General features: G+C 46.8%; 1 protein-coding gene across 1 annotated transcript; it reads left to right on the top strand.

Annotated features, from left to right (window-relative positions):
- Nucleotides 1–1,535: 1,535 nt before the first annotated feature.
- On the top strand, nucleotides 1,536–25,527 carry KIAA0040 (KIAA0040 ortholog). Its single transcript, XM_077825079.1, has 2 exons — nucleotides 1,536–1,641; nucleotides 22,154–25,527. The coding sequence occupies exon 2, from the start codon at nucleotides 22,269–22,271 to the stop codon at nucleotides 22,584–22,586; it is 318 nt and encodes a 105-aa protein (XP_077681205.1). The 5' UTR covers nucleotides 1,536–1,641; nucleotides 22,154–22,268; the 3' UTR covers nucleotides 22,587–25,527.
- The last annotated feature ends 1,761 nt before the right edge of the window (nucleotides 25,528–27,288 follow it).

The raw sequence follows: 27,288 nt of genomic DNA, 5'->3' as shown, positions 1-27,288 counted from the left end.
CAAACACCAGCCTCCACATTAGGACCTGCAAACTCTGGATGTAAATAATTGCCAGTGCAATTTTGCACCAGCAATGACTTGCAGCCACAGTTCATGTCATTCAGACACCTCAGCCCCGACTGCACCCACAAACCAGTGGTGGACCTAAAGCTCTTAAACTGTGGGACAAAATTCCACCTGTGTTTATTAGTACCCACAATATTGCAGGTGCAAAAACAAAGTCTTGATAAAGGCCAGACTGAAAAATACGACCCCCAAGGTACTTTCCAGCCACCCTGGTCTTCTGACCAGCGTTTCTCCTCTCTCTCAAACTAGCACCACTCTCAAGAGCCAGGGACAGGCGGGGGCTATTTGTACCTGCTGCCAAATTTCCTAACACACAGCCACTCTCATTGCTGGACAGTTTGAGCTCAAATGCTCTGAGAGTAGGCAAAGGAGGCCTGAACCACACAGGTCTCTCTGCCATGTGGTTTGAAATGCTTGCATAATATCCCTGAGCCAGCTGATAAGGCTGGCCACACACAGGTCAGTCCCATTCTTCCCTATCAGCGATCTGATTCCTTCGCCCCCTACGGTGTTTTGTTACCCGACTTGTTCTGTTAATAATACAGTACCTTAGTCAGGGAAGCAGCTACCAGATCTCTCTCCACGTTAGGGTGTGTGTATCTTTGTGAGGAGGGATCTGTATGTGTGCGCACTGGTGTGTCTCTCTTCCTGTAGCATGTGTCTATGGATAGCACATCTGTGTATGTGTGCTGTGTATGCTGTGTGTATAGCGCATGGCTCTGCGTGTGATGGTGTGTCTCTCTGCCTGTAGCATGTATCTGTGTATGCGTGTTGTGTATGCTGTGTGTACAGTGCATGGATCGGTGTGCGGTGTGTGTCTCTGCTTGAAGCACGTGTGTCTGTGGCTAGTATGTCTGTGTATTGTGTATGCCTGTGTGTATAGCATGTAGCTCTGTGCATGGTCGTGTGTTGTGTATACCTGTGCGTACAGCGCATGGCTCTGTGTGTAGTGCTGTGTATTTGTGTGTGTGACTCTGCATACCTGCGAGTGTGGGTTTCTGTCTTCCCGGTTGCATGTGCACCTGTGGCTAGGACGTGCCTGTTGCCTTGCGAGATAGCATGTGCCTGTGTGTTGTGGGGTGCGTCTGTGTGAGGCGGTGGGTTTTTTTATGTGCCTCTGTGCAGCTGGCCTCAGGTCTCTCTTCCCGCAGCATGTGCCGACAGGTCGCCCACGGGCCAGCGCCTGCACAGCGTGTCCCGTGGCGTGGGTGCGAGGGCGGCGAACGTGGCCGGAGGGCGAGGTGTCCCCCCGGTGGCCTGGGCCCTGCGTGGGTCAGAAGGGCCGGGGGCGGCTCACGCGTGGAAAGCCGCCGTGCCGGGGAGAGGGAGCCAGCGCGAGCAGAGCTGAGCGGGAAAGCTCAAACAGGCCAGGGCGTGAGCCCCGGGGCCGGCCTGAGCCGGCAGTCGCCCCAAGTACCGCGGGGAGAGCGGGCAGGGCAAGGGGCGGAGCGCTGGGAGGCCGCTGGCAGCAAACATCCCGAGCCGTCAGCTCACCACTTCCTCTGGCTGCTGCGAAACTTCTCAGGCGGCGGCGGCGCGGGACTGTGGCCGGGGCAGCGCCCCGGGGAGCGGCAGGTAAATTGCTGGCGGCCGTGCCAGGGCGTGTGGACGTAGCCGCGGGGCGCCCTCCCCGGTCCCAGCGCGGGGTGCTCCCGGGAAGCGACTCCCCGTTGGAGCGCTGGGTCACCGCGCCCTGTGCACACAGACGGCGGGCTGGCGGAGCGAGCAGCCTGCTTAGCCCTGTTGCTCTGGGACCCCTATTATCCAAGGCGCGCTCCCGGGGCCGGGCGGACATCACCGGGAGTTAGCGAAAGTACTGTCCTCCGTTGGCTAAAGGGAAACTGAGGCACGGCAGCGGCGCTCAGGGGTTTCCCTGAGGTCCCCAGCGCCGGAACCCAGCATGTAGCCTGAGCGCCCTGTCTCGGATCTGTAAACAACACTGAACTTATGCCGCGGGCGCCAGCACTGTGGTCCAGCCCACAGGGCACTCGATTGGGAAGCAGGAGAGCTGGATCTGCCATTGGCCTTGGCGAGTGACCTTAGGCACATTACTTCCCCGCTCTGTGCCTCAGTTTCCCCACTCCATTTGCTGGTCCGCTCTATTCCACTATAAAATCTTTGGGCCAGGGATTGTGTAGGGTGTCCAGCATGATGGGGCCTGGAGCTTCATTAGAGCCTCTGGCTGCTACTGGAATCCAAGTAAATAATAAGAAGCTGCTGGTGCTCTGGATTCTGCGCTGTTATTTAGCTGTGAGCTTGGAGAGAGCCATGCACAGGAGAGTCAGAAAGTGAAAGCTGCCTTTCCTGAGCACGGTACTGGGAGGGTGGGGGGTAGGTTAGCTTCATTGTTAAAGTGGCACATGCTGAACCTCTCAGCACAATTGCCCTCCTGTATAATGAACAGCTCCGGGGTTCCTGTCTTGGTATTGCCCTGGGGCTGTCTCCACTATGAGCAGTTCAGACAGCAGGGGACGCACCCTCTCCCCTCTGTGAGCCGGCCAAAGGGTCTCCTCCTAATTCCAACAGGAGTGACACAGTGTCCCCCATATCCGCCTGGGCCCTTCTCCCATTCCAGTAACTGGAGCTGAGAGAGGTGTGGAAACTGACATGAGCTGTGAAGTAGAGTTTCTTTCTAAATAAAATTTCTTGAGTTTTAAAAGGCAAGGGAGATCTCTCCCAGACCTCAGATGCCTTTGCTGGGACCTGAGCCTGGTGTAACAGGAATCTTTGACCCACAGTTGTTACAAACGTTCTTCTGCATTGGCTGTGCCAGTCAGAGGACCTATCTGGCCTAACCTATATAAAGGATACCAGCATGCTGTCCTGCAGGGATCCTAGTTCAACACTCAACTCATACTCAGGTTCTTTGATCTTATATCTTGACTTTAAGTAAGGCTTTTGATACTATCTTGCATGACCTTCTCATAAAACAAACTAGGGGAAATGCAACCTAGATGGAGCTACTATAAGCTGGGTGCGTAATTGGTTGGAAAACAGAGAGTAGCTTTCAGTGGTTCACACTCAAGCTAGAAGGGCATATTGCAAGGGGACTCAGTTCTGAGTCCGGTTTTGTTCAATATCTTCATCAGTCATGTAGATAGTGGCATAGAGAGTACACTTATAAAGTTTATGGACGACACCAAGCTGGGAGGGGTTGCAAGTGCATTGGAGGATAGGATTAAAATTCAAAAATGATCTGGACAAACTGGAGAAATGGTCTGAAGTAAATAGGATGAACTTCAATAAGGACAAATGCAAAGTACTCCACCTAGGAAGGAACAATCTGTTGCACACATCCAAAATGGGAAATGACTGCCTGGGAAGGAGAACTGTGGAAAGGGATGGGGGGGGGGTTATAGTGGATCACAAGAGAAATATGAGTCAACAGTGTAACACTGTTGCAAAAAAAAAAAAAAAGCAAACAAACATTCTGGGATGTATTAGCATGAATATTGTAAGCCAGGGGTTCTCAACCAGGGCATATGTACCCCTGGGGGGGTACACGGAGGTCTTCCAGAAGGTACAATAACTCCTAGATATTTGCCTGTTTTACAGTAGGCTATATAAAAAGCACTACCAAAGTCAATACAAACTAAAATTTCATACGACTTGTTTGCTCTATATACTATACACTGAAATATAAATACAATATTTATATTCCAACTGATTTATTTTATAATTATATTGTAAAAAGGAGAAAGTAAGCAATTTTTCAGTAATAGTGTGCTGTGACACTTTTGTATTTTTAGGTCTGATTTTGTAAGCAAGTAGTTTAAGTGAGGTGAAACTTGGGTAGGCAAGACAAGTCAGACTCCTGAAAGGGGTACAGTAGTCTGGAAAGGTTGAGAGCCACTGTTGTAAGCAAGACACAAGCAGTAATTCTTCTGCTTTACTCTGTGCTGGTTAGGCCTCAACTAGAGTATTGTGTCCAGTTCTGGGCACCACATTTCAGGAAAAATGTGGACAAATTGAAGAAAGTCCAGAGAAGGGGTAACAAAAGTGATTTAAAGGTTTAGAAAACATGACCTGTGAAGGACGACTGAAAAAATTGGATTTGTTTAGTCTGGAGAAGAGAAGACTGCGGGGATGGGGGTTGTGGGGGGGAGAAGACATGATAACACTTTTCAAGTACATAAAAGGTTGTTTACAAGGAGGTGGGAGGTAAATTGTTGTCCCTAACCTCTGAGGATAGGACAAGAAGCAATGGGCTTAAATTGCAGCAAGGGAGGTTTAGGTTGGATATTAGGAAAAACTTCCTGTCAGGATGGTTAAGAACTGGAATAAATTGCCAAGGGACATTGTGGAATCTCCGTCATTGGAGATTTTTAAGAGCAGGTTAGACAAACACCTGTCAAGGATGCTCTAAAAAATACTTAGTCCTGCCATGAGTGCCGGGGACTGGACTAGATGACCTCTCAAGGTCCCTCCCAGTCCTATGATTCTATGCTTCCTGGAATGATAGGGGCTGGTCACACTGTGAAGGCAACATGTGTAGGCCCTGCCCAAGGGGGAAGAGGATGGGGATGTCTGGCTTCCATTTCTGAGTCCCCCCGCACTACAAAATTTCATTCCCAGTTTGCAGCACTGGTGTTCAGGGCAGAGTTTTGTGACATAGTGCTGGACGTGCCAGAGCCCAGGCTGCACTGGTGCTTGCATTTATGGCTAGCAGCAGTGCTGCAGAACAGATACAAAACACTGTGTTGACCAGGCCTCTGGGGCTGATCCGGGAGTAGCTTGGTGCACCGGAGAGGTGCAGCCATCTCTAAGCCAGGTCATTCATCAAGCAGAGGCAGGGCACCTCAGGCTCCCAAAAGGAGGCTGGAGAGAGACTCGAGAGTTGGGAATAGCAGGAGCAGGGCTGCCGAGCCTTCAGCCAATCTGAGTGGCTAAACACTCTTCAGTGCTTTAGGGTTTTGTTGATGAAAATCTGCCTTTTCCCCCAGGGTACTGGAACATGGGTCGGAACAAGAGCTTTGCTGAGCATGAGGATTTCAGTTCATAGGGAGTCACAAGATCTAGAGATGGGGCTGAGCCATACATTTTAGCTCCAATGTTGGGGGTGGGTGCAAATCCCAAGGCTGCTGGTTCCAGCCAGTCTCTAGTTAGAACTTTTATTATCAGTTTCACACAGACAATTCTCAGTAAGGAGTGATGCCCCACAGCTCCAAGCAATATTCAGCCAAAGCCTCCAAGATTCACAGGGCTGCCACCTCAAATCTTCAAGCAGCCCAGGCTGCCTGGAGAATCTTCCCAAAGGGCTTGCAAGCTTTGGTAAAGAATACAGCAAGCCCAGTCTGAGTTTCAGATCAGTCAAAAAGAAAAATGTAAGCAGAGGAGTTGTGCCAGGTTGATTATACAGCTTTTACAGAGATCTAGCCAGAGCTCACGAGAGCCATCAATTAAATATAGCCTGTGTAGAAACATGGAACCTATTCAAATCACCAGAAAAGCTCTCAGACTATAGGAAGGAATCATCCCTGTACAGAGATCAGCTGGTATCAAATAGGATCATCAATGCTTATTAGGACCCCGCTCCTTCAATAAGCTCCATGCAGGTGAATCTCTACTGGATTGGAGCCTCCAGGCTATGAACAGTAGATACTAGATACACATGGGGATGGTATTTTATAGCATATTGTGAAGGATAGACCATTTACTAAATCTCATTTTAGAAGTAGTTTTGGACAAAGTTCATTAATAACATTATGAGCATACAAAGTCAGATGGGAACAGTATCATTTTATTGTTGTTTGAATGATTATAAAAAGGGTCAAATTGATCAGTGTTCTTTAATTTTATTGCACTATCAGTATCTACACACATAGATTGAGTCTGGGCCTGTGCATGCTTCTATGGTTAAATTTTCAAAATAGTTTCACTTTTAATCTCATGTTTTTAAACATTCATAACTTGCCAAATCATTCACCTTTGGGGAGAAAATTATCTACGCTTGGCTTCTGTCTGATATTTTCAGAGGGGCAGGGGAGGGAAATTTGATCAAAATCCCTTGAGCCGTTTGTGAGCTCTGGAAGAGTGAAGGGAATATACTATTCACCATTTCAAAAACATCCTAACCAGGCTTTCTTAGGTAATGTTACAAGGAAACCAGCTGAATGTGAAACTTGCACTGACCATGAGTAATGAAACATTTCCTTAAGTCTGCAGGTATGCACTGAAAAATAGCCCCAGTACATAGGTGTGGCAAGTTAAGTCCATGTTGGTCCAATCAAAGAACTTGCAAGTGTAACATCGACAGAGCCTGGTTGTTGTCGGGCAGGATCGAATCAGGGACGTCTGGAGCTTAGTGCATGAGCCTCTACAGCATAAACTAAAAGCCAACTGGCTATTACTTAAGGCTGTAGAGCAGACTCATTTTCCCTCTCTCTCTTAAGTGGTCTTGGTGCCACTAGATGGGACAGAACACCACACCCAGAAGATGTGGGTGTTATCCAAGCTCTTCTGGTGAAGTCAGCAGAGCCATGTACCATGTTTAGTTATTTAGACCCCTGCAAAGGGGAAGGAAGGGAATACCACCAGCTCAGAATGCTAGCACTTTGCACCAGTGTAACGGTGCATTGCAGGGCAATAGAGGTTAGGCCTTGTCTACGTTAAGAAAACGTGCGTCAGTGCAAGTGCATTGATCTGGCCTGGTCTATATAGAGACTTAGTAGGTGGCAAGCCAGGGTGTAAATCTACAGTGCCCTAGCCCACTACATACTAACTGACCACATGAAATCTGCTACCATGCCCCAAAAGTTCTGTAGTGCGCTTTGACCTTTTAGTACACAGTAATAGGGCCCACATGGTCAATGCACAACAAGCTAGTTTATGTAGATTTACACCCTGGCTTGCCATGGACTAAGTCTCTTTGTAAACAAGCCCTTACACTGGTGCAAATTCCAAATGCAGGCAGGTTGTTCTAGCACAAAGTGGGACACATAGTGTAGCTTTTTGATAAATTACCCAATTAGAGTATGTAAGTCCCACTTTGGGGCCGTACAGCCCCCCACATCTCCATCGTGGGTTTGCAGTGGTGTTTAACTACATCCATGCAGTTACACCAGGGCAAAATTTTTCTTAAATGTAGGCAGGCTCTTATATGTATATATTTCAGGGAGTCACAGATTCCAAGGCCAGAAGAGACCATTGTGAATATCTAGACTGGCCTCCTGTATACCACAGGCCAGAGAACTTCTCCCACTCCCTCCCCCCCACAATTATTTCTAGAGCAGAGCTTTTAGAAAAACAGCCCATCTTGATCTAAAAATTGTCAGTGATGGAGAAGAATTCATGATGACCCTTGGTGAATTGTTCCAGTGCAGGGCATGGAATTGCTCAAACTATTACCCTCCAGATTTTAAGTTTTCTATTTTCTTCCAATTCCCCTCCCTTAAAAACAGCTACCCACCTCTAGGGCATTAAATATACAAAGTGTCAGCATTGTGAGAACAAGCACTCAAAAGTCACCATATTCCACAAGTTAAAGCCTCAGTTCTGCAAAGGAATCCAGACAAGTCTGCGAAGAGTCCCGGTGAAATGAGACATAAGAGCATGTCTGAATGGATCAATTTGTAGGATCAGAGCTTGAGGTTGCTGCAGTCCTATGAACTTGGCCACATTACACAGATGTAGTGCTTTCCAGTCTTTTTCCCATTGTTCAGTGTAAATCTTAAACTTCTTTTTTAAAATATTTGGTTACTACAAAATATACAGGATGTGGCCAACTCATGTTGCCGGAACAACTCTTATAATTTTAAATTTCCTGACACTTTTAGTGCTTGACCTTGCAACCTTTGCATAGTATCAATGCTAATTATTTGGGTTTTGTAGGTCCAAGTTGTCAAATGAAGATCTCTAAAATTAGATGCCTAAATCCACATTGTAGTACCTAAATAAGTGACTTGATTTTCAAAGGTTCTGGGCACCTGTCGCTAACATTAACTTTAATAGGAGCTGCAAGTGCTCAGCACCTGGGGGGGGGGAGGAGAAAGAGTGTCACATCCTTTATTTAGGAGCATAACTTTAGACAACTAAGTTTGACAATTTATATACAAGAGACAAAAACACAAACATGTCCTATTGATACATCAAGTAGATGCCTAAAGCTCTGGTTGCAGCAAATTCTTCAAGTTACAACAAACTTTTCTCTGACTCATTCCTATTACATGCTTAGTGCCGGGAAAGGGTCATTATAATGCACTCATTTCTCTCTTCCATAACTGCTTTACAAGTGAACTAAGTGGCTCTCCTAAAATCAGGACTCTGATTGCATTTGCACAGTACCTGCTTGTACCATCCTCAGCTCTAATCAGTTCTGACACCCTCCCAAAAAAACTCTGACTATCCAAATGAATCAGTCCGTAGTGCCTCCTCCTAGTCCAGCCCTGAGCACTCAAGAGACAGCTCCTCAGTCCCAACTTGCAGCACCTTCTGCTCCTCCAGACGTGGGCCTGGAGCACCAGAAGAAAGTCAGTCACATCAAACTTCCCTGCTAGTTTGAAAGGTGCATACGCTGGGATCTGTGCAACAAACCCCTTCTGGGTGAATGGGGGTGTAGACTAATTAGGCACACCCTTCAGCAGCCTTACTGACAAGGCTGTTTGTGATCTGAGCGTTGCCAGCTCTAAACTGAAATTTCATAGCTAGGGATGCCAAAAAATTTTCAGTGAGCCCCCCCCCAATTATTGCACTAACAATCTTCATCTACAGAGCAAAAGGCAACAGAGGCCCTAAATAATCATTTAAAGTTAGTTGTGTATCAGATTTAACTGAGGGTCAGATTGGGACCCTGGCAACAAGGCCTTACAGGTGTGGAAAGCCCCGCTACTGCCCTGGACCAACTACCTGTGTTCCTAATAGCTGTGTGAGGACAGAACTTCCGCCTCCACCTCCCACAATGCATCACCAGCACAACTGAGCAGGCACAGAGGGTGGAAGTTATTTACACCTCACCAGATCCAGGGCTGATGCATGTTACTTCCCCTTTGAGTAAGGGTGAGAACCACAATGTGGCTTGTGGTCTGCTCCTCGGGCTGCACAGCTGTACACTGCCCCTTACTCAGGGCTTGAGGCAAGAAATTAGGGTCCATTTGGGCTAGACATTTTACACATACATTAAGAGTCACGTTCAATTTATTCAGCTATGTTTTAAAGGGGAAAGATAGCCATGGCAACATTATAAACAGCTCTGCTTTTCTGTAACCAAATAATTACAATTTAAAAAAGAAAATTGCAACCCCTGTGACAGGGTCAGGCCAGATAGCTACAGGAGAGTGATAGAAGGTAGATATTAGCCCCAGATTAAGCAGATCCCTTTTCCCTGAGTAAGATAATGGGCGGTTCCAGAACAATCCGGAAGTTGCTGGAACCAATTAAGGCAAGCTAATTAGGACATCTGGAGCCAATTAAGAAGCTACCAGAATCAATTAGGACAGGCAGGCTAATCAGGGCATCTGGTTTTAAAAAGGACCTCACTTCAGTTAGTGAGGTGTATGCGAGGAGCTAGAGGTGCACAAGAAGCTGAGAGTGAGTAGGTGTGCTGCTGGAGGACTGTGAAGTACAAGCGTTATCAGACATCAGGATGAAGGTCCTCTTAGGGATGGCGGAGAACCCAGGCCTGCCCTCTACTCTGGGTTCCAGCCCAGGGCCCTATGGATTGCTGCTGTCTATAGTGTCTCCTGTGACAGCTACAATGCCCTGGGCTACTTCCATGTGGCCTCCTCCCAACACCTTCTTTGTCCTCACCGCCGGACCTTCCACCATCTGGCCTGACCCTGTCACACCCCCTTAAAACTTTCAAGACAGTAAATATAAAGCGTCTTGATGCAGGAATTAAAATATACATCCTGTTTTGTCTAAAATTACTTTTCTTGTGGAGTAGAGTATTATGGGAGTCTGACTTCCCGTTTATGGATAAATGGCACTATAGCTTCACACACACACAGAATATCCAGACAAAAACAAGATATTCTGTTTGTTTGATTACTTTTTTTTTTTTTTTCAGTTCCACAAGGATAAAGTCAATAGGGAAATACAATCAGTTCTAAAAATTATTTACAGGAGCCTCTGGGGGGTGGGAGAAGGGGATGAGTGTTGGGATTTTAATATTTTAAACAAGAGGCTCTCACATTTTCCCCCGTGATGCCCCTGTGCAGGAGGGTGGGAATCTAGGCACTCCAGGGAGACAGTGTTGTCTAATAGATAGGGCACTGGTCTAAGACTCAGGAGATATGGGTTCTATTCCCATCTCACCCACTGGTGTGCTGGATCACCTTGGACAAGTCATGTCACTTTTCCGTGCCTCAGTTTGCCTATCTGTAAAATGGGGATGTTGAGACGACTCCTTTGTGAAGCACTTTGAGATCCACGGACAAAAAGTGCTATATACGAGCTAGGTATCATCATTCATTCGTTTTCCTATTTAAATAAAAAAGGCTCTTTAACAATAATCAAGGAGAGAGGCACCAAAATTGACTGAAGCAACATTTTGCTGCAAGTGTTCATTCCCTATTGTAGCTTATTAATGTTATTTATTGTTTCCATTACAGTAGCCCTAGAGGTCCCAACTGAGATCACAGCCCCATTGTGTTCAGCCCTGTACAATCACAATGTACTGAGGGAGTCTCTTCCTCTAGATTTTGGCCCACTGAATTAAATCCAGCTCCAGCCATTTAGGCCTTCACCCTGAAGCAATGGGTCTCGGGTGCACGCCTACAGTTAGGCCTGTAAAGGGTGCACCAGAATCCACAGATGTACCTTGGGTCTATGCCAGACAGGTACGTAAATCCAGATCTGGTTTTTCCATCACTAGGGGCTACTCCCACCATCCATCCCCAGTAGCACAGAAATCTAGGGTGGGATCTTTGCCCAGTTCCAAGTGAGCAAACAGACAGAAGGCAGTTTCGTCTACAACTGCCAGAGGGAAATTCCAGGCTGGATATTTTTGCCCTCCCTTCCTCAACACCCCATATATGGTAGTTTTCCTCTATAGTCTCCTTCTTACCTTGGGCGAGGTGTGGGCTGTGATGGAGTGGGCTGTGTACACATGTGTGCCAGTATGTATGGCACATGCAGGGCATAGTGTGCACATGTGTGAGGAGGCATGCAGTATGCAGGTTTTGGCCAGTTTAGTCCCCTCCATAGAACCTAGTAACTGGGGTTGCCCTGTTGCGATCCATCTGGCTTTTGCCAGTAACCCATAGGCGTTGGAAGGCAAGCGGGGACAGTGCATGCCCTGCAGGGACACATGGGCAGATACAGGTGTCTAGCTCCTCTCAGTTAGCTTTGCCAGCCGTTCCAGTTGCGACACACTGCCTTGGTGCTAGAGGGAAACCCTCCCCCAAGCTCTTTGGGGCTGACGCAGCTCCACTTTACCACCACCCTGCATTGCCAGGCTGTGACACTTCCCTCCCGATGGGAGGGTCCCACAGTAAGACGCAAACATCAGGCATGAAAGTTTGTCCCAAAGGCTGCCCTTGGCCGGATCGTGTCACAGTAAAAGCTCCTCATGGCTGGAATGCAGGGAGGAGGAGGAGTGGTGGCTGGGATGGTGTAATCTGTCTGACTATAGCCTCCTTAGCAACAGTCACTCCACTTGGCAACCCTCGAGGCTGGAAACCGGGGGAGTAGTTGGACACCAGCCTGGTTTGCCTTCTTTTTTCAAATCCTGGTCTACCCATTGCATACTGTTTAACCCCTAGTTGATGTGCTGTGATGCTGTCCACACGCTATACACCGCTTCCTGCAGCGTAAAGGATCCAGCCCCACTGTGACAAGGGGCTATGGTCATTGTCTGTGGACAAATGAAGGCTATTTGTGTATTTGTCAGCTAGTCAGTCCACCCAGCCACAGGTGCCCACAGCCACTCTGTCTGCTTGGCTAGGGTACATGGGGTGACATGTTGATTTGGGAAATGCTGCTCCTGAAAGCTTCCAGAAGTGACATTGCTAAGTGAGCCAATCACATTGTGCAAGGCCGTGATGCACTTGCTCCTGGAGGCAATAATAGCTTTCTATGTGCCAAGGTGTAGCAGCAGGTCAGGTGGCCTCATACTTCTACAGAGCCTAAAGAGAGTGTTTTCAGTGTAGTCTGTCTTAAAACATTAATGAATTAAGCTTCATGATCCCCTTGTGGGGTAAAGAAGTAGCACTATCCCCATGTTACAGGTTGGGGACTGAGGCACAGAGCAAGTAAGTGACTTGTCTAAGGTCACAGAGCACTCAGTGGCAGAGGTGGGGACAGAACCCAGATCTCGTGGCTGCCAGATCATTCTCCCCAAAATCTTCTCCCCCCTAGTTTTCTGGCCTTTCTGCTTGTGACCCCAGCCACATCCAGGCATTGCAGAGTCACGTGCAAATAAAGCCACGTAGTTCAAACATGAACGTGCTTAGCAAAGTTATGATGTCCTTCACCACATGCAGATTGGGTTTGGGTGGCATCACATAATACACCTGCTCTCAGGGACCACTCAAAATGCAAGCAATTAGGGTCAGGAGTCTGCAAACGCCCTTCCACCCATGCTGTTTTGTGCCACCGCATGGGTTTTCCTCCTGCTGCTGCCGCCTGTGAAATACACAGACAGAGGGCACCACCTCAGAGAGCCAACTCTGCACCAGAACAGTGACATGGGGCTTGGGGCCAGGATTCAGTGTCAATGATATTCAGCCAGGGCCAAAGCATCACAGAGCATTTGGGTTTGTATGCAGTTAAAGGGGGTAGCTTGCCTAAGTTGACGTGGGTCATGAAAAGGCCAGAATCAAGGGACACTACCCAGAAGAATTAATGCCCATCACAGACTCTAGCCTTACACTGATATAAATTATAACCAACTGCTCCAGGTGGATGCTTCCTGTCCTTTTTAGGGACTTAAGAGTTACACTGTTTGAGGGGGATAGGTCATCAAAAGAGCAGCCTGGTTATCCACTGGATGCTGAGTAGAGCTGGCTGCAGTTTTTCCATGCAGAATTTTACACACATCATTTTTAATGAAAAAAATAGTGTTTTGTCAAAGCAGAAATGTTTGCTGGAACTGTCCATTTCTGATTAAATGGGGGTGGGGGATGTTGAAATACTCAAACTGTTTCAGTTTTCAGGGTTTTTTTTCTGTTTTCAGCAACCAGAACCTGAAGATTTCAGCCAAAATTGACATTTTTAAAAAAAAAAAAATGGCTCCACACTTTCAAGTCATCAAAAACCAAAACTTTTTGAAATGCTTCTGTTTTGGCTGCTGAAAATGGATTTAAAAACACAACAATATGCCACCCAAAAAAATATGTAGAAAATTTAGATGAAAAGGATAAAAAGTTTGTTTCATCATAATCTGTTTTCATTGTTTAAAAAAATCAAAACCATTTCTTATGCAGCTGTAATGCTGCAGTGTTCTGAAAATCCAGCTGCTCCCCCTGGGATACTAACAGCTAAGTGCTGAGCACTTTGGCAAAATCTGTCCCTTGTTTTGGTGTTTAAATAAGACCTGAAAATCTAGCTTCCTCAGTGGGTGCTGAGCCCTTGAGAATTTGTCTCTTGGTTTTCTGTGATTCAGCAAAGAGACATGACCAGGAATGCATCATGGATCTGGATTCCAGACAGTGTTTAATTTCCCAGGGGCAGAATTTCTAATAGCAGACTTCTTCATTCTCTTTCAGGCCACGTAACGCACCATGCCTGCTGCGGTAGTGCAAAATGGCAGGTCTGACTTGGTGGAAAGTAGGATGTCACTGCGGGCGGAGGGTAGCAAAGGACTTACCAGGGTGCACACATGGCCCAAACTGCAGTGCACAGCCCTATTTTAGGCAGACAAAGATGCTCTGTGACAGATTAACACCTCCCGCAAGGGTGTCACATCCTCCCTGTGGCCAGGCAGGTCAATGAAAGACTGCATCATACATCAAGGAGGGAGACCATACATGTTGAGTTACTGTTTAGAAAAAAAAACAGAGCCCAGGCTTTGCTGTTCATTAAAACAGAGGATGTGACTGCAAATCCAGAGCCCTGGGCAAGTAGCAGCATCCATCCACTAATGAGATGTACTGGCCCACTGGCCAGATGTACTAGCCAGCACCACAGACACGAGCGAGAGGGTAAAACCTTGGGTATTGTTGCTTGTGAGAGATACAGAAAGGGTCAGAAAGCAATAAATGCCGCCCACAACAGGAAAACAGCAATACAAACATGGGTCCTTTAATAAACTAGAGTCCCTGGTGATTCCCAAAACGAACACCACAGCAGAGATCTCCCATAATTTAATAGTTGTAGAACACAAGTGGAGTCGAGATAATCGGGTTCTGTCTCTACCACAGACAGTGTGTGAGCAAGGTCTGATTGTCAGAGGAGGATTGCAAGTACAACCTCCACTGAAACCTGCCAAGTTAAGTGAGTGTGTTTAAGGCATCCATGGTTGAAAGATATGGACCTGCTCCTCTCTGCCTCTGTTTCCCCTCTCTATAAAACAGGTATTCCAATAACTCACCCTGCCTCCCAGAGAGGCTGTGGGACTTGAGTTGTTAATGCAGGCCAAGACCTTTAATAAATAACAATACTTAGCTTTCATATAGCGGTTCTTCAGCCAAAGCTCTCAAAGCACTTTCTAACCCTTGAGTGGAAAGCACTAGGTAAGCACAAGTTTTGATTTATTAGCCCCTAAGTCACCTGTCAGTACTCCTAGCAGGTATCTGACCACAATCTCAGCATCATCCTTAACCTGGTCACGTCTGTGGGGAGTCAAAGCCTCCCAAAGTACCACCCTTTCAGACAGCTCAAACCCATAAGGCAGGGGTTCTCAAACTTTTTTTTGCTGGGACCCTCTTTAAAAAAATATTTAAAGCTGTGACAACCCACCCCCATCCCATGCTACCCTTACTTCTGCACTGCTGCTGGAATGGGGTTCCTCGCCTCCCCCCCCCCATAGTCTTATGACCCCCTTTTGAGTCAGGACCCCCCATTTGAGAAACACTCCCATAAGGGCACCACCTCATGCAGCCCCTCAAAGGGCTTTGTTAGGTCTCTGGGGAGACCGAGTATGAACCCAAGAGGCGGAGCCAGCCCTCTGACCTTGCCCCTAGAAAAGGTATGCTTTTCTGAGGGAACCTGCATGTCAGCAGCACCTCACACTCTCCCCCAGGGAAGGAAACCTTACATGAGGCCACAAAAATGCTGCTCCTTCCCCTCCACAACACCACCCACTTCTTGCAACAATTGCGAGGTGAGTCACAGCAGCTGCATCATCTATCAGGCTCTGCACTGGGTCAAAGAGATGTGCTCACCCCACCGCATTTTCTGACACTCTTCTTCAAGTGACTTGAGCCTGAGTGAAAGGTGCCTCTCTGATACTCCTGGAGACTGAGATCCTCTGTTAATGTAGCCACAAGGGCGTGCTTCTCCCACCTACCTACCTCCAGGCATACTCCAACGCCCACTAAGGTCCGTAGAAATACTCCCACTGATTTCAGTGGGCATTAGATCAGACGATGTGCACCTCAGGCCATGACCTGCTGGGATCATCCTGAGTTGGGAAGAGAATTGAGTCTACAGCTCATCTCCTGACCTCTCTGCTGAGCCAGCCTACCCACCATTTAGGGGCTGTGACCCAGACACTTAACCACCATGGCTGGGTAGATGTTACTACCCTCCCTCAGACAGCCAAACAGGCATCAGTCAGTATCAATGTTCAGTCACCACCAATCTAGATCCGAACCAGTGACCTGGTGATTAAAGGCTTTGTACCCCATCCAGGCCCACCAGGAGCCCAGCTACTGTCTGTCAGCTCTAATCTGAGCAGCCTTCCATAGAGCTGGCTACCTGCCAAGTTAGACCAAGTAGGACAGCACTAAACTAGCAGCAGGACAAGGGGTAATAAAAAATAAAATAAACCCCACAATTCCCTAGGCATATTGGGGGATGAGACCATATTTACCCCTCCCTCCCCACACACACACACACACACACAACACCATTCACACATTCTGAGCAAATGCACCTCTGATTGAGAACCACTGGTCTATGTCCCCATGGGGGTACAAGAGGTCTTCCAGGGGATACATTTCAGTGTATAGTAAGTATATAGAGCAGTAGAAACAAGTCATTGTATGAAACTTTAGCTTGTACTGACTTCACTATGGCTTTTTATGTAGCTTGTTGTAAAACTAGGCAAATATCTAGATGAGTTGATGTAAGTACACTTCATTCCATTTGATTTATTTTATAATTATATGGTAAAAATGAGAAAGTAAGCAATTTTTCAGCAATAGTTTGCTGTGACTTGATTAAGGACTGAACTGGTTAAAAGACAGGGAACAAAGGGTAGGAATAAATGGTAAATTTTCAGAATGGAGAGGGGTAACTAGTGGTGTTCCCCAAGGGTCAGTCCTAGGACCAATCCTATTCAACTTATTCATAAATGACCTGGAGAAAGGGGTAAAGAGTGAGGTGGCAAAGTTTGCAGATGATACTAAACTGCTCAAGATCATTAAGACCAAAGCAGACTGTGAAGAACTTCAAAAAGATCTCACAAAACTAAGTGATTGGGCAACAAAATGGCAAATGAAATTTAATGTGGATAAATGCAAAGTAATGCACATTGGAAAAAACCACCCCAACTATACATGCAATATGATGGGGGCTAATTTAGCTACAACTCATCAGGAGAAAGATCTTGGAGTCATCATGGATAGTTCTCTGAAGACGTCCATGCAGTGTGCAGTGGCAGTCAAAAAAGCAAACAGGATGTTAGGAATCATTAAAAAAGGGATAGAGAATAAGACAGAGAATATCTTATTGCCCTTATATAAATCCATGGTACGCCCACATCTTGAATACTGCGTACAGATGTGGTCCCCTCATCTCAAAAAAGATATGCTGGCATTAGAAAAGGTTCAGAAAAGGGCAACTAAAATGTTTAGGGGTTTGGAACGGGTCCCATATGAGGAGAGATTAAAGAGGCTAGGACTTTTCAGCTTGGAAAAGAGGAGTCTAAGGAGGGATATGATAGAGGTATATAAAATCATGAGTGGTGTGGAGAAAGTGAATAAGAAAAAGTTATTTACTTGTTCCCATAATATAAGAACTAGGGGCCACCCAGTGAAATTAATGGGTAGCAGGTTTAAAAGGAAGTTTTCTTCACTCAGCACACAGTCAACCTGTGGAACTCCTTGCCTGAGGAGGTTGTGAAGGCTAGGACTAGAACAGGGTTTAAAAGAGAACTGGATAAATTCATGGAGATTAAGTCCATTAATGGTTATTAGCCAGGATGGGTGAGGAATGGTGTCCCTAGCCTCAGTTTGTCAGAGGGTGGAGACGGATGGCAGGAGAGAGATCACTTGATCATTACCTGTTAGGTTCACTCCCTCTGGGGCACCTGGCATTGGCCAATGTCAGTAGACAGGATACTGGGCTGGATCGACCATTGGTCTGACCCAGTATGGCCATTCTTATGTGACACTTTTCTATTTTTATGTCTAATTTTGTCAGCAAGTAGTTTTTAAACGAGGTGTAACTTGGGGGTACATAAGACAAATCAGACTCCAGGAAGGGACACAGTAGTCTGGAAAGGTTGAGAGACACTGAAATAGATGGTGATTTTCTGGTTTGGCCACCAAACCAAAAATCACACGCAAAAATTCAGTTAGTTTTGAACCAAACTTGACTTTTTTTTGTTTCTCTCACTGAAATGAAAAAACATTTTGTTCAGATCAAATGAAACTATTAAAATGTTTATTCGAATTGACATTTTCAGAACAAAAATGTTGAAACTTTTTTTTTTTAAATGAAAAGTTGAAACTAAATGTTTTAACATTTCCCCCAGAAAAAATTTCAGGTGTTTTTTCAGCCAAAGCTATTCACTTAATTCAACTCAAATTTGTTAAGCGTTCCCCGGAAAAATGCATTTTTCAGTGAATAGTAAATTCACCCCCAAAAAATTAGTCCAGCTTAACTGCTGGGACCTCGGGAACTAATCAGGGTGAAGACACAATCCCTGTGGAATCACTTGAAAGCAGGCCTTGTGGATTCCTTGACAACTTGGCCATCACCCATACAAAACATGATGGTAATGACTAAGGTAAGAGTTGGACCAGGAGAGGCAGGAGCAATGCAGCACATTGACAAGGGGGAAAGTGGTCTGGGCCGCTGCCAAGAATGCAGTGCTCTGCTGGTTACGTGCACAGCTAGGGGAATGCCATTGTTACGTCAGCCTCTGTTGAAACTTGTATAGTGGATAATGGTTCACCTCCCACAAGAAACCTCGACTGTGAGAAACACTTGGTTAAAAAAACAAAACGGAGGGCTGCAGATGGCTCAGGGGACAAGCAAGGGGCTACAGAGCCTTTAACTTCAGAGTCACAAGTTGAAATCTAGCGCTGGTCTGCATAGTCTGAGCAACATTGCTATCTAAATGCTGTAGGTGTGTGCACGTGTACACTACAATCTGATTGGTGATTGCAACTCAGGGAGGCAAACCTGGGCTAGGTTTACCCACACTAGAATGGCTAAAAAAATAGCAGTATGAATGCTGTGCAAGCCCGCTGGAACCCTGGGGGGCGTACTTACATTGCTAGCCTGTGTTACCACTTCCATGCTGCTGTTTTTAGCTGCCTTTCTACCTCTCCTGCAATCACACCTTGGGCTGCCGCACAAACGTACTGTGTGGTAGTCAGTATGCTGGAGGGGGCAGCCCACTTTCTGGTCCTCATTACGGAAGCCACCCTCACAGTCTCAACCCAGAGGTGAACTGTCAAGCACACTGTGTAGGCAGCACTCAAAGCTCACCACAAGCACCTGTCATGGCTAACCAGGGTTGAGGCATTGTGGGAAGACTAGAGACTCCCAGCTAAAGCCTCACCAACTTCTACCCCAAGTGCAAGGCACACTTCCTTGACCTGCCTTCTCCAGCCTCAAACACAGAGCTGCATGTACTTTTAAAAAAAAAACAAAAAAAACCAAACACACCTACCAAAACAAACACTGCACCAAACACACAGTTCTCTGCTGGGGAAAGGAGGAGAAAGAAAGAATGACCCACACACAACAAACAGGAGTCATGTCATGTCATGTCATGTAATGACTGACTGGAAGGTGCTCAGACACTACCGTGTTGAGGGCAGCATAGGAACCTGAACAGAACAGAACTAGCACCTTGCATTAAATTTCCTTTGCAAGAGATCATTGTAAAAGCAAGTGAAGAATCAGTTTGAAAGTGTCCCTCCACATCTGCATTATTTACCATCGCTCCACCATTTCAGTTTGTTTTTCCAGCCACGGACAAATGCTACCCCTTTTCTTAAGGGCAGTGGCCCATACAGACGTACAACCCAGTAGTCAAGGTAGGAATGAACAAGCCTCAAAAGGTTTCAAGAGTCAGTCCAGATAAAGCACTCACACATTTGGATAAGTTACAGAGTAGCAGCCGTGTTAGTCTGTATCCGCAAAAAGAAAAGGAGTACTTGTTAGAGACTAACAAATTTATTTGAGCATAAGCTTTCATGAGCTACAGCTCACTTCATCGGCTGCATTCAGTGGAAAATACAGTGGGGAGATTTATATACACAGAGAACATGAAACAATGGGTGTTACCATACACACTGTAACAAGAGTGATCAGGTAAGGTGAGCTATTACCAGCAGGAGACGGGGGGGGGGGGACCTTTTGTAGTGATAATCAAGGTGGGCCATTTCCAGCAGTTGACAAGAACATCTAAGGAACAGTGGGCGGGGGGGTGGGAGTGGGAATAAACATGGGGAAATAAATAAATAGTTTTACTTTGTGTAATGACCCATTCACTCCCAGTCTTTATTCAAGCCTAAGTTAATTGTATCCAGTTTGCAAATTAATTCCAATTCAGCAGTCTCTTCTTGGAATCTGGTTTTGAAGTTTTTTTGTTGAAGAATTGCCACTTTTAGATCTGTAATCGAGTGACCAAAGAGATTGAAGTGTTCCCCGACTGGTTTTTGAATGTTATAATTCTTGACATCCAATTTGCGTCCATTTATTCTTTTATGTAGAGACTGTCCAGTTTGGCCAATGTACATGGCAGAGGGGCATTGCTGGCACATGATGGCATATATCACATTGATAGATGTGCAGGTGAACGAGCCTCTGATAGTGTGGCTGATGTGATTAGGCCCTATGATGGTGTCCCCTGAATAGATATGTGGGCACAGTTGGCAACAGGCTTTGTTGCAAGGATAGGTTCCTGGGTTAGTGGTTCTGTTGTGTGGTGTGTGGTTGCTGGTGAGTATTTGCTTCAGGCTGGGGGGCTGTCTGTAAGCAAAGACTGGCCTGTCTCCCAAGATCTGTGAGAGTGATGGGTTGTCCTTCAGAATAGGTTGTAGATCCTTGATGATGCGTTGGAGAGGTTTTAGTTGGGGGCTGAAGGTGACGGCTAGTGGCGTTCTGTTATTTTCTTTGTTGGGCCTGTCCTGTAGTATGTAACTTCTGGGTACTCTTCTGGCTCTGTCAATCTGTTTCTTCACTTCAGCAGGTGGGTATTGTAGTTGTAAGAATGCTTGGTAGAGACCTTATAGGTGTTTGTCTCTGTCTGAGGGGTTGGAGCAAATGTGGTTGTATCGCAGAGCTTGGCTGGAGACGATGGATCGTGTGGTGTGGTCAGGGTGAAAGCTGGAGGCATGTAGGTAGGCATAGCGGTCAGTAGGTTTCCAGTATAGGGTGGTGTTTATGTGACCATCCCTTATTAGCACCATAGTGTCCAGGAAGTGGATCTCTTGTGTGGACTGGTCCAGGCTGAAGGTGGAATGGAAATTGTTGAAATCATGGTGGAATTCCTCAAGGACTTCTTTTCCATGGGTCCAGATGATGAAGATGTCATCAATGTAGCGCAAGTAAAGTAGGGGCATTAGGGGACGAGAGCTGAGGAAGCGTTGTTCTTAGTCAGCCATAAAAATGTTGGCATACTGTGGGGCCATGCAGGTACCCATAGCAGTGCCACTGATTTGAAGGTATACATTGTCCCTAAATGTGAAATAGTTATGGGTGGGGACAAAGTCACAAAGTTCAGCCACCAGGTTTGCTGTGACATTATCGGGGATACTGTTCCTGACGGCTTGTAGTCCATCTTTGTGTGGAATGTTGGTGTAGAGGGCTTCTATATCCATAGTGGCCAGGATGGTGTTTTCAGGAGGATTATCGATGGATTGTAGTTTCCTCAGGAAGTCAGTGGTGTCTCAAAGATAGCTGGGAGTGCTGGTGGCGTAGGGCCTGAGGAGGGACTCTACATAGCCAGACAATCCTGCTGTCAGTTATCCAAATGACATTCTATCTTAATCCTCTCCAAGAAGGAAACCTCATGAGACCAGCCTCTCACATGTATTTCACTGCTTCTGGTCTCCAGGGGAACCCAGAAGCACAGAGCTGTGTGACAAGGAAAACTGGGGTGAAAATGTTATTCGAACTATTCTGAACTTTAGATGTTCTAATTAATTCTTATTAGAGCTGAACCCATAACAAAAGCCCAGACCCAAACATTCCCCAAACTCTGGAAATGCCCATATACAAATGTAGTGTCTCGAGTGCTTATTGTATTCAAAGCAGTACATCCACCTGCGGCTCGGATCCTATGCTCCCATGCCAGAGGTGGGAGTTTGATGCCGGACTCTGGTCCCATTTGCCCTGGCCCAGAAGGGGTCTGGGAATATGGTGCTTTCAGTCCATAGGAGGAGGAGGGGATCCATGGGCATTACAATGCAGAAGTCCTGTCATTCAGCAGAAGAGTGAGAATGGCCTAGGCAGTGTAAGCCAGCCCCCTCAGAACTCAAGCCCTTCGGGGAACTCGGTAGTTTTAGGAAGGCAGCTAGTGTTGGGTTTACACCATTGCTGCAGCCAGTGAGGAATCCTTTGGGACCCTAGACACAGCAGGTTTGCTGGAGGCTCTTCAGCACTGCTGGGCAGAAGGTCTGCATGATTCAGCCCACAGACCAAGCGTCCCAAACCATTGCCCTTTCGGGAGCTGCAGACTCATCTCTGCAGCTGGCTGAGCGCTCACCAGGCTGGCAGGCCCCATGGGCAGCGTTCAAGCTTTGTTGATCAAACGTGGATTTCAGGGCAGCCTCCTGATTTCCTGTTGTTTCCTCTGTCTTCACAGGCACTGACCGGAGCTGCTGCTGGGTTCCATTTGCCTTCCCTCAGGGCTGAAAGCCCAGCAAGGGGACCGCACCAGCCACAGGTGGGGAGAACAGGTGCCCAGCCAGCCAACTGCAATGGAGCAGGTCAGCTCCTTCTTTGACTCACTCTGGAATCTCATTCACACCAAGCACCAGGAAGGCATCTTCAACACCGTCTGCCTGGCAGTGCTGTTGGGGCTGCCCGTCCTCGTCCTCCTCGTCCTCCTCGTCATCTGCTGTCACTGCTGCTTCTGTAGACAGCAGACCAAAGGCAGCATCAACAGCAGCAGCAGCAATGGGCAGGTCCCAGCAGAGAGGAACAAAAAGAGGAAAAAGAAGGGTGAAGAGGACCTGTGGATCTCGGCTCAGCCCAAGCTCCTCCTGCTGGACAAGACACCATCGCTGCCTGTCTAGTCGGAGAGACGGAGCCAAGACCCTCCTCCCCAGGGAGCCCTTCTGGCCACGTGCTGCAAGGAGATGTTGTGATGGCTCCGTCTCTTTTGATAATGACTTTAAAACCAGGACTTTCAGGACAAGCCAGAAACTAGTGAGAGCACGGAGACATCACTAGAAGGCACGCAGTCCAGCATATCTTTACATGCACACCCAGAACTGGACTAGGCAGCGTGCTCCAGGACACACACATCCATGTGCACAAGGACGTGCATGCGCTCACACGTACAAGCATTCACGCAGCTATGAGCACATGGATATTCACCTTCATGTGCACAACATACCTGCACTCCCATGCAAATGAACCCAATGTCACGTGCACAAAGCCATGCGTGCCCAGGGATGTGCACCCCGACAGGCACATGAACATACATGTACACAAGAACATATACGCATGCACTTGAAAACTAACCCACCCTGGCACTCCTCTGCACACGCACGGGCTCTTGCTCCTGCACAGACATGAACACATGGTTACAGCACAATGAAAAGGGTTTTCCTTCACACCCTGGCAAGCTATTGCTTCACAACTCCTGAAGACACAGGTATCCAGCCCACTGCTGGAGCTTCCCATGGGGCTTCCTAACCCAGCCCTGCCTTACAGGCCAAAAGACGCTCCCCCAAGGCAGCAAAGCAGCCACCCCTATTGCTGGCAGCCACCCCCATAACAGAGGATGGCAAGAACAGATCAAAAGTGGCACAGTAAGAGACTGAAACCTTTGCACTGGCACTATAAAGCCCGTCTAAGACTGGCCTTGGTACAGACTGGTCCTTTGGCAGCTTGTTCTGCTGCAGGGAAGGTGGCTTCATTTCTATACAGCAGCGAGAGAGAAGACTCCAGCTAATTCTGCACAGAAGCTTGGCTCCAGCATTAGAGTTATTTATTTAATGACTACTAGAAAGGGTTCATTCATGGAACCCATGTATACTAGTCGGGCCCCGGAACATTGACTCCATGCAATAACTTAGGCCATGCACCCCCCCGGCACGCTAGACACACACGCAGGCAGAGCCACACTCCCACAGACACACAGGCATGCCCATGTAGCACACCCAGACAGTGGTACACACAAATGGGCACACACAGGGAGTAGCTCCTGCCATCCAGCTGTGCCGCTGGTCCAGGGAGCACTGCAAGGGCAGCTGGCTCTGGAATACAGCACGAAGACATAGAAGGGAGCCTGAAATCCAGATACACTTCGTACCTCCTGCCCACCAAACCTTCCCTCCTGCCCCATCCCGCCCTAAGAGACATTGTCCCAGACAGAACCCCCCACAGTCAGCAGGCCGCAGTCATCTGTGCCCCCTGCTCCACCTCTGACCCCAACCATGCTCTCTTTGACTGCAGTCTATTTCCCAGGGGTCCTGCCTGACTCCTCCCCGTGCATGCACTATTGTAGTTATCATCAAGGTTTATTTAAGTCACATTTACATGGTTTGCAAATAAACAGAGTGGGTGGATGCCATCATCTTTCCAACAAGCCAGTGCAAGAGACAAATATTTTTGCTCTAAAGGCTCTGCTGGGAACATTCTGCTTTAGTTTATTTTTAGCCTCCAGAGCAGACTACCCAGACAGTTCAGGGAAGCACACAAACCCATCCGGATCAGCCCTGGTGGAGCATGCCAAATGGTACAGCCTCCAGCATGACAGACTCCTGTGTGGTGACCTCATCTGCAGCAGGGTGTCTCACCCACCCTCCACTAGAAGAGCTCTCTGACTCTAGGATACCCTTCTGCTAGGGTAAGCAGGCAGCAGGGCGAGCTGGCTGGGGCTTACAGAATCAGCCACTTCTGCTGTGCCATCAAAGTGCAGCCCAATTTGTCCGACTTTGTGACATCACTTCATGGGGTTTGGCCCTCACTCAACTGTGTTGTTCGGAGCCTCAACCCCAGACGACTCCTCACCCATGCCTTTAAGTAGATGCCTTTCAGCTCCTTCATTCACTTCATCGCCATTAAAAAAAAAAAAAAACAGGGACCCCCCAATTTCAAGTCTGAGAGGCAACAAATAAGAGTCAGATTTTAGCTTAAACAGCCTTAAGGGAAGCCTGATCCTAGATACCAACTCTCCCTGAACATCTCTGGCCCAGCTTCTGCTCTGGGATATTTGATTATAAAATTACATCATTTTGGAAACAGAGAAATAATCTCTCTCTCCCTCTCTCACACACAAAACTAGAGCTAGAGGAAAACATAACTGGGAGTACAAGCACTTACTGGCTGGCAGAGAGGAAAATATAGCTAGTTGTGACATGGCTACCTTTGGGCTACAGCTGTTTTGCTCTGCCATAGTTAAAAGACCCAGAAAGGCATCCCGGAAAAATGCTTCCTGTGGGGGCTCTCAACCCTGTCAGGACCAGAGAGTCAAAAGAAAGGGTCGTGTCTGCATATAGGAACTCTACCACGGGCCCAAACCATTAAATCCAAACATGCCCAAACTTTGGGGAAGTTCAACTTTATAGCCCTGAGCCATCTCTTTAATGGACTGAACCCACCAGCCCAGAACTCCAGCTCCTGATGACTTGGCCCCATCTCTATCCACTACATACAGTCAAAAGAGCAAAGCTCAGGAAGCTACCTTGTATGAGAGCCATCCTCTTGGCCAATACCAGGGATCGAACCAGCACTTCCAGAACTGAAAGTGAGAGCGTCTGTAGCTTGAGCTGCTGAATACCCCATCCTCTATGGGTCTGTGTGACACATGCTAACCAGTAGGTTCCATCTGCACAGCCAACAACAAAGCAGTGTCTGATGCATGTTCAGTACACCCTGATAAGGCCCACCTGGGCTCAGGTTCCTACAGCTAGCTCTGCCACTGTGGAGAATAGCCTCTGCCTTGCAGACAGTTCTTCATGTGCATGCATCTGGATTTCAGCATCGGCCTCTTCTGCACAGTTCATGCTCAAGAAAAATTTTTAAAATAAAACTTTTTTTTTTTTCAAACTCCTGAGAGAGGTTTTGTCTCCAGATCTCAGCCATTTCTTTCTTTGGGAAAATCTTTTTGCACCATCTCACTGGCCTTGGATGAGACCTTTGTTGACTTCAGTCGAGAGGAATGCTGAAGGGCACCTCTTTTCAGCCAGTCGCAGATACATTATACTTAAAAGGGCACTTTCCAATTAGTAACGTTTAGTGCGTCTCCTCGTTAATGAGTGCAGGCCAACCTCTCTTGGCATGAAAAAAAAAAGTGGGAGGAAGAAGAGTTATGCTTCTGCTCTGTATGAGTTGGGATGCACACAATATTTTCCTTCGTGGGGTTCAGTCGATCTTAGTTCTAGGCTGGTTTAGGTCACAAGTGAGGAAAGCTTAATGGCGCTCATCCAGTCCCTCGTAGCTGTTTGTATTGTACATATCACAAACACACAAATTGAAAAGCTGGGCCGAAGTGAAGATGCCAAAAGAGCTCAGCGTGTTGGCTGTATTTGAGGTGCTCAGCATTTTTCAAAATCTGACCTTATTTACATGCAACTTATTTAGGGGTCATTAGAGGAGGTTTTGGAACAAATATAAACAGTATACAAACAGTAATAGGTCACCAGGAACAGATAGGATTCACCCATGAGTTGTGAAGGAACTCAAATATGAAATTGCAGAACTGTGATATGTAACCTATTGCTTAAATCAGCCTCTGTACCAGATCTGTACTGGAGGATCATTAATGTGACATCAGGTTTTTTTAAAAGGCTCCAGAGGCGATTCTGGCAATTCCAGGCCAGTCAGCCTAATTTCAGTACCAGGCAAATTTGTAGAAACTACAATAAAGAACAAAATTATGAGACACACAGATGAACACAATTTGTTGGAGAAGAGGCAACACAGCTTTCATACAGGGAAATCATGCCTCACCAATCTATTAGAATTTTTTTAAGGGGGTCAACAAGCCTGTGGATAAGAGCGATCCAGTGGATGTAGTGTGCTTGAACTTTCAGAAACCCTTTGACAAGGTCCCTCCCCAAAGACTCTTAAGCAAAGTAAGCAGTCATGGGATGAGAGAGAAGGTCCTCTCATGGGTCAGTAACAGGTTAAAAGACAGGAAACAAAGGGGACAAATAAATGGTCAGTTTTCACAGTGGAGAGAGATAAATAGCAGGGTCCCCCAAGGATCTGTACTGGGACAAGTACTGTTCAACATATTCATAAATGATCTGGGAAAGGGGCAAACAGTGAGGTGACAAAATTTGCAGATGATACAAAGCTACTCCAGATAGTTAAGTACAAAGCGACCGAGAAGAGTTACAAAGGGAACTCACTAAACTGGATGACTGAGCGACAAAATTGCAGATGAAATTCAAATGTTGATAAATACAACGTAGTGCACATTGGAAAACATAATCCCAACTATACATAGAAAATGATAAAGTCTAAGTTATCTATTACCACTCAGGAAAGAGATTTTGGAGTTATTGTGTATAGTTTTCTGAAAACATCTGCTCAATGTGCAGCAGCAGACAAAAAAAGCTAAGAATGTAAGGAACCGTCAGGAAAGGGATTGATGATAAAACAGAAAATATCATAATGCTACTACATAAATCCATGGTACACCCATACCTTGAATAATGCATATAGTTCTTGTGGCCCGATCTCAAAAAATTATATATTAGAATTGGCAAAGGTGCAGAGAAAGGCACAAGATGGAACAGCTTCCATATGAGGAAGGATTAA

This window comes from Eretmochelys imbricata, chromosome 8, assembly GCF_965152235.1.
Source record: "Eretmochelys imbricata isolate rEreImb1 chromosome 8, rEreImb1.hap1, whole genome shotgun sequence".
NCBI lineage: Eukaryota > Metazoa > Chordata > Testudines > Cheloniidae > Eretmochelys > Eretmochelys imbricata.
The sequence above is the reverse complement of the archived record's forward strand: the minus strand, read 5'-3'. Positions and strand labels throughout refer to the sequence as shown.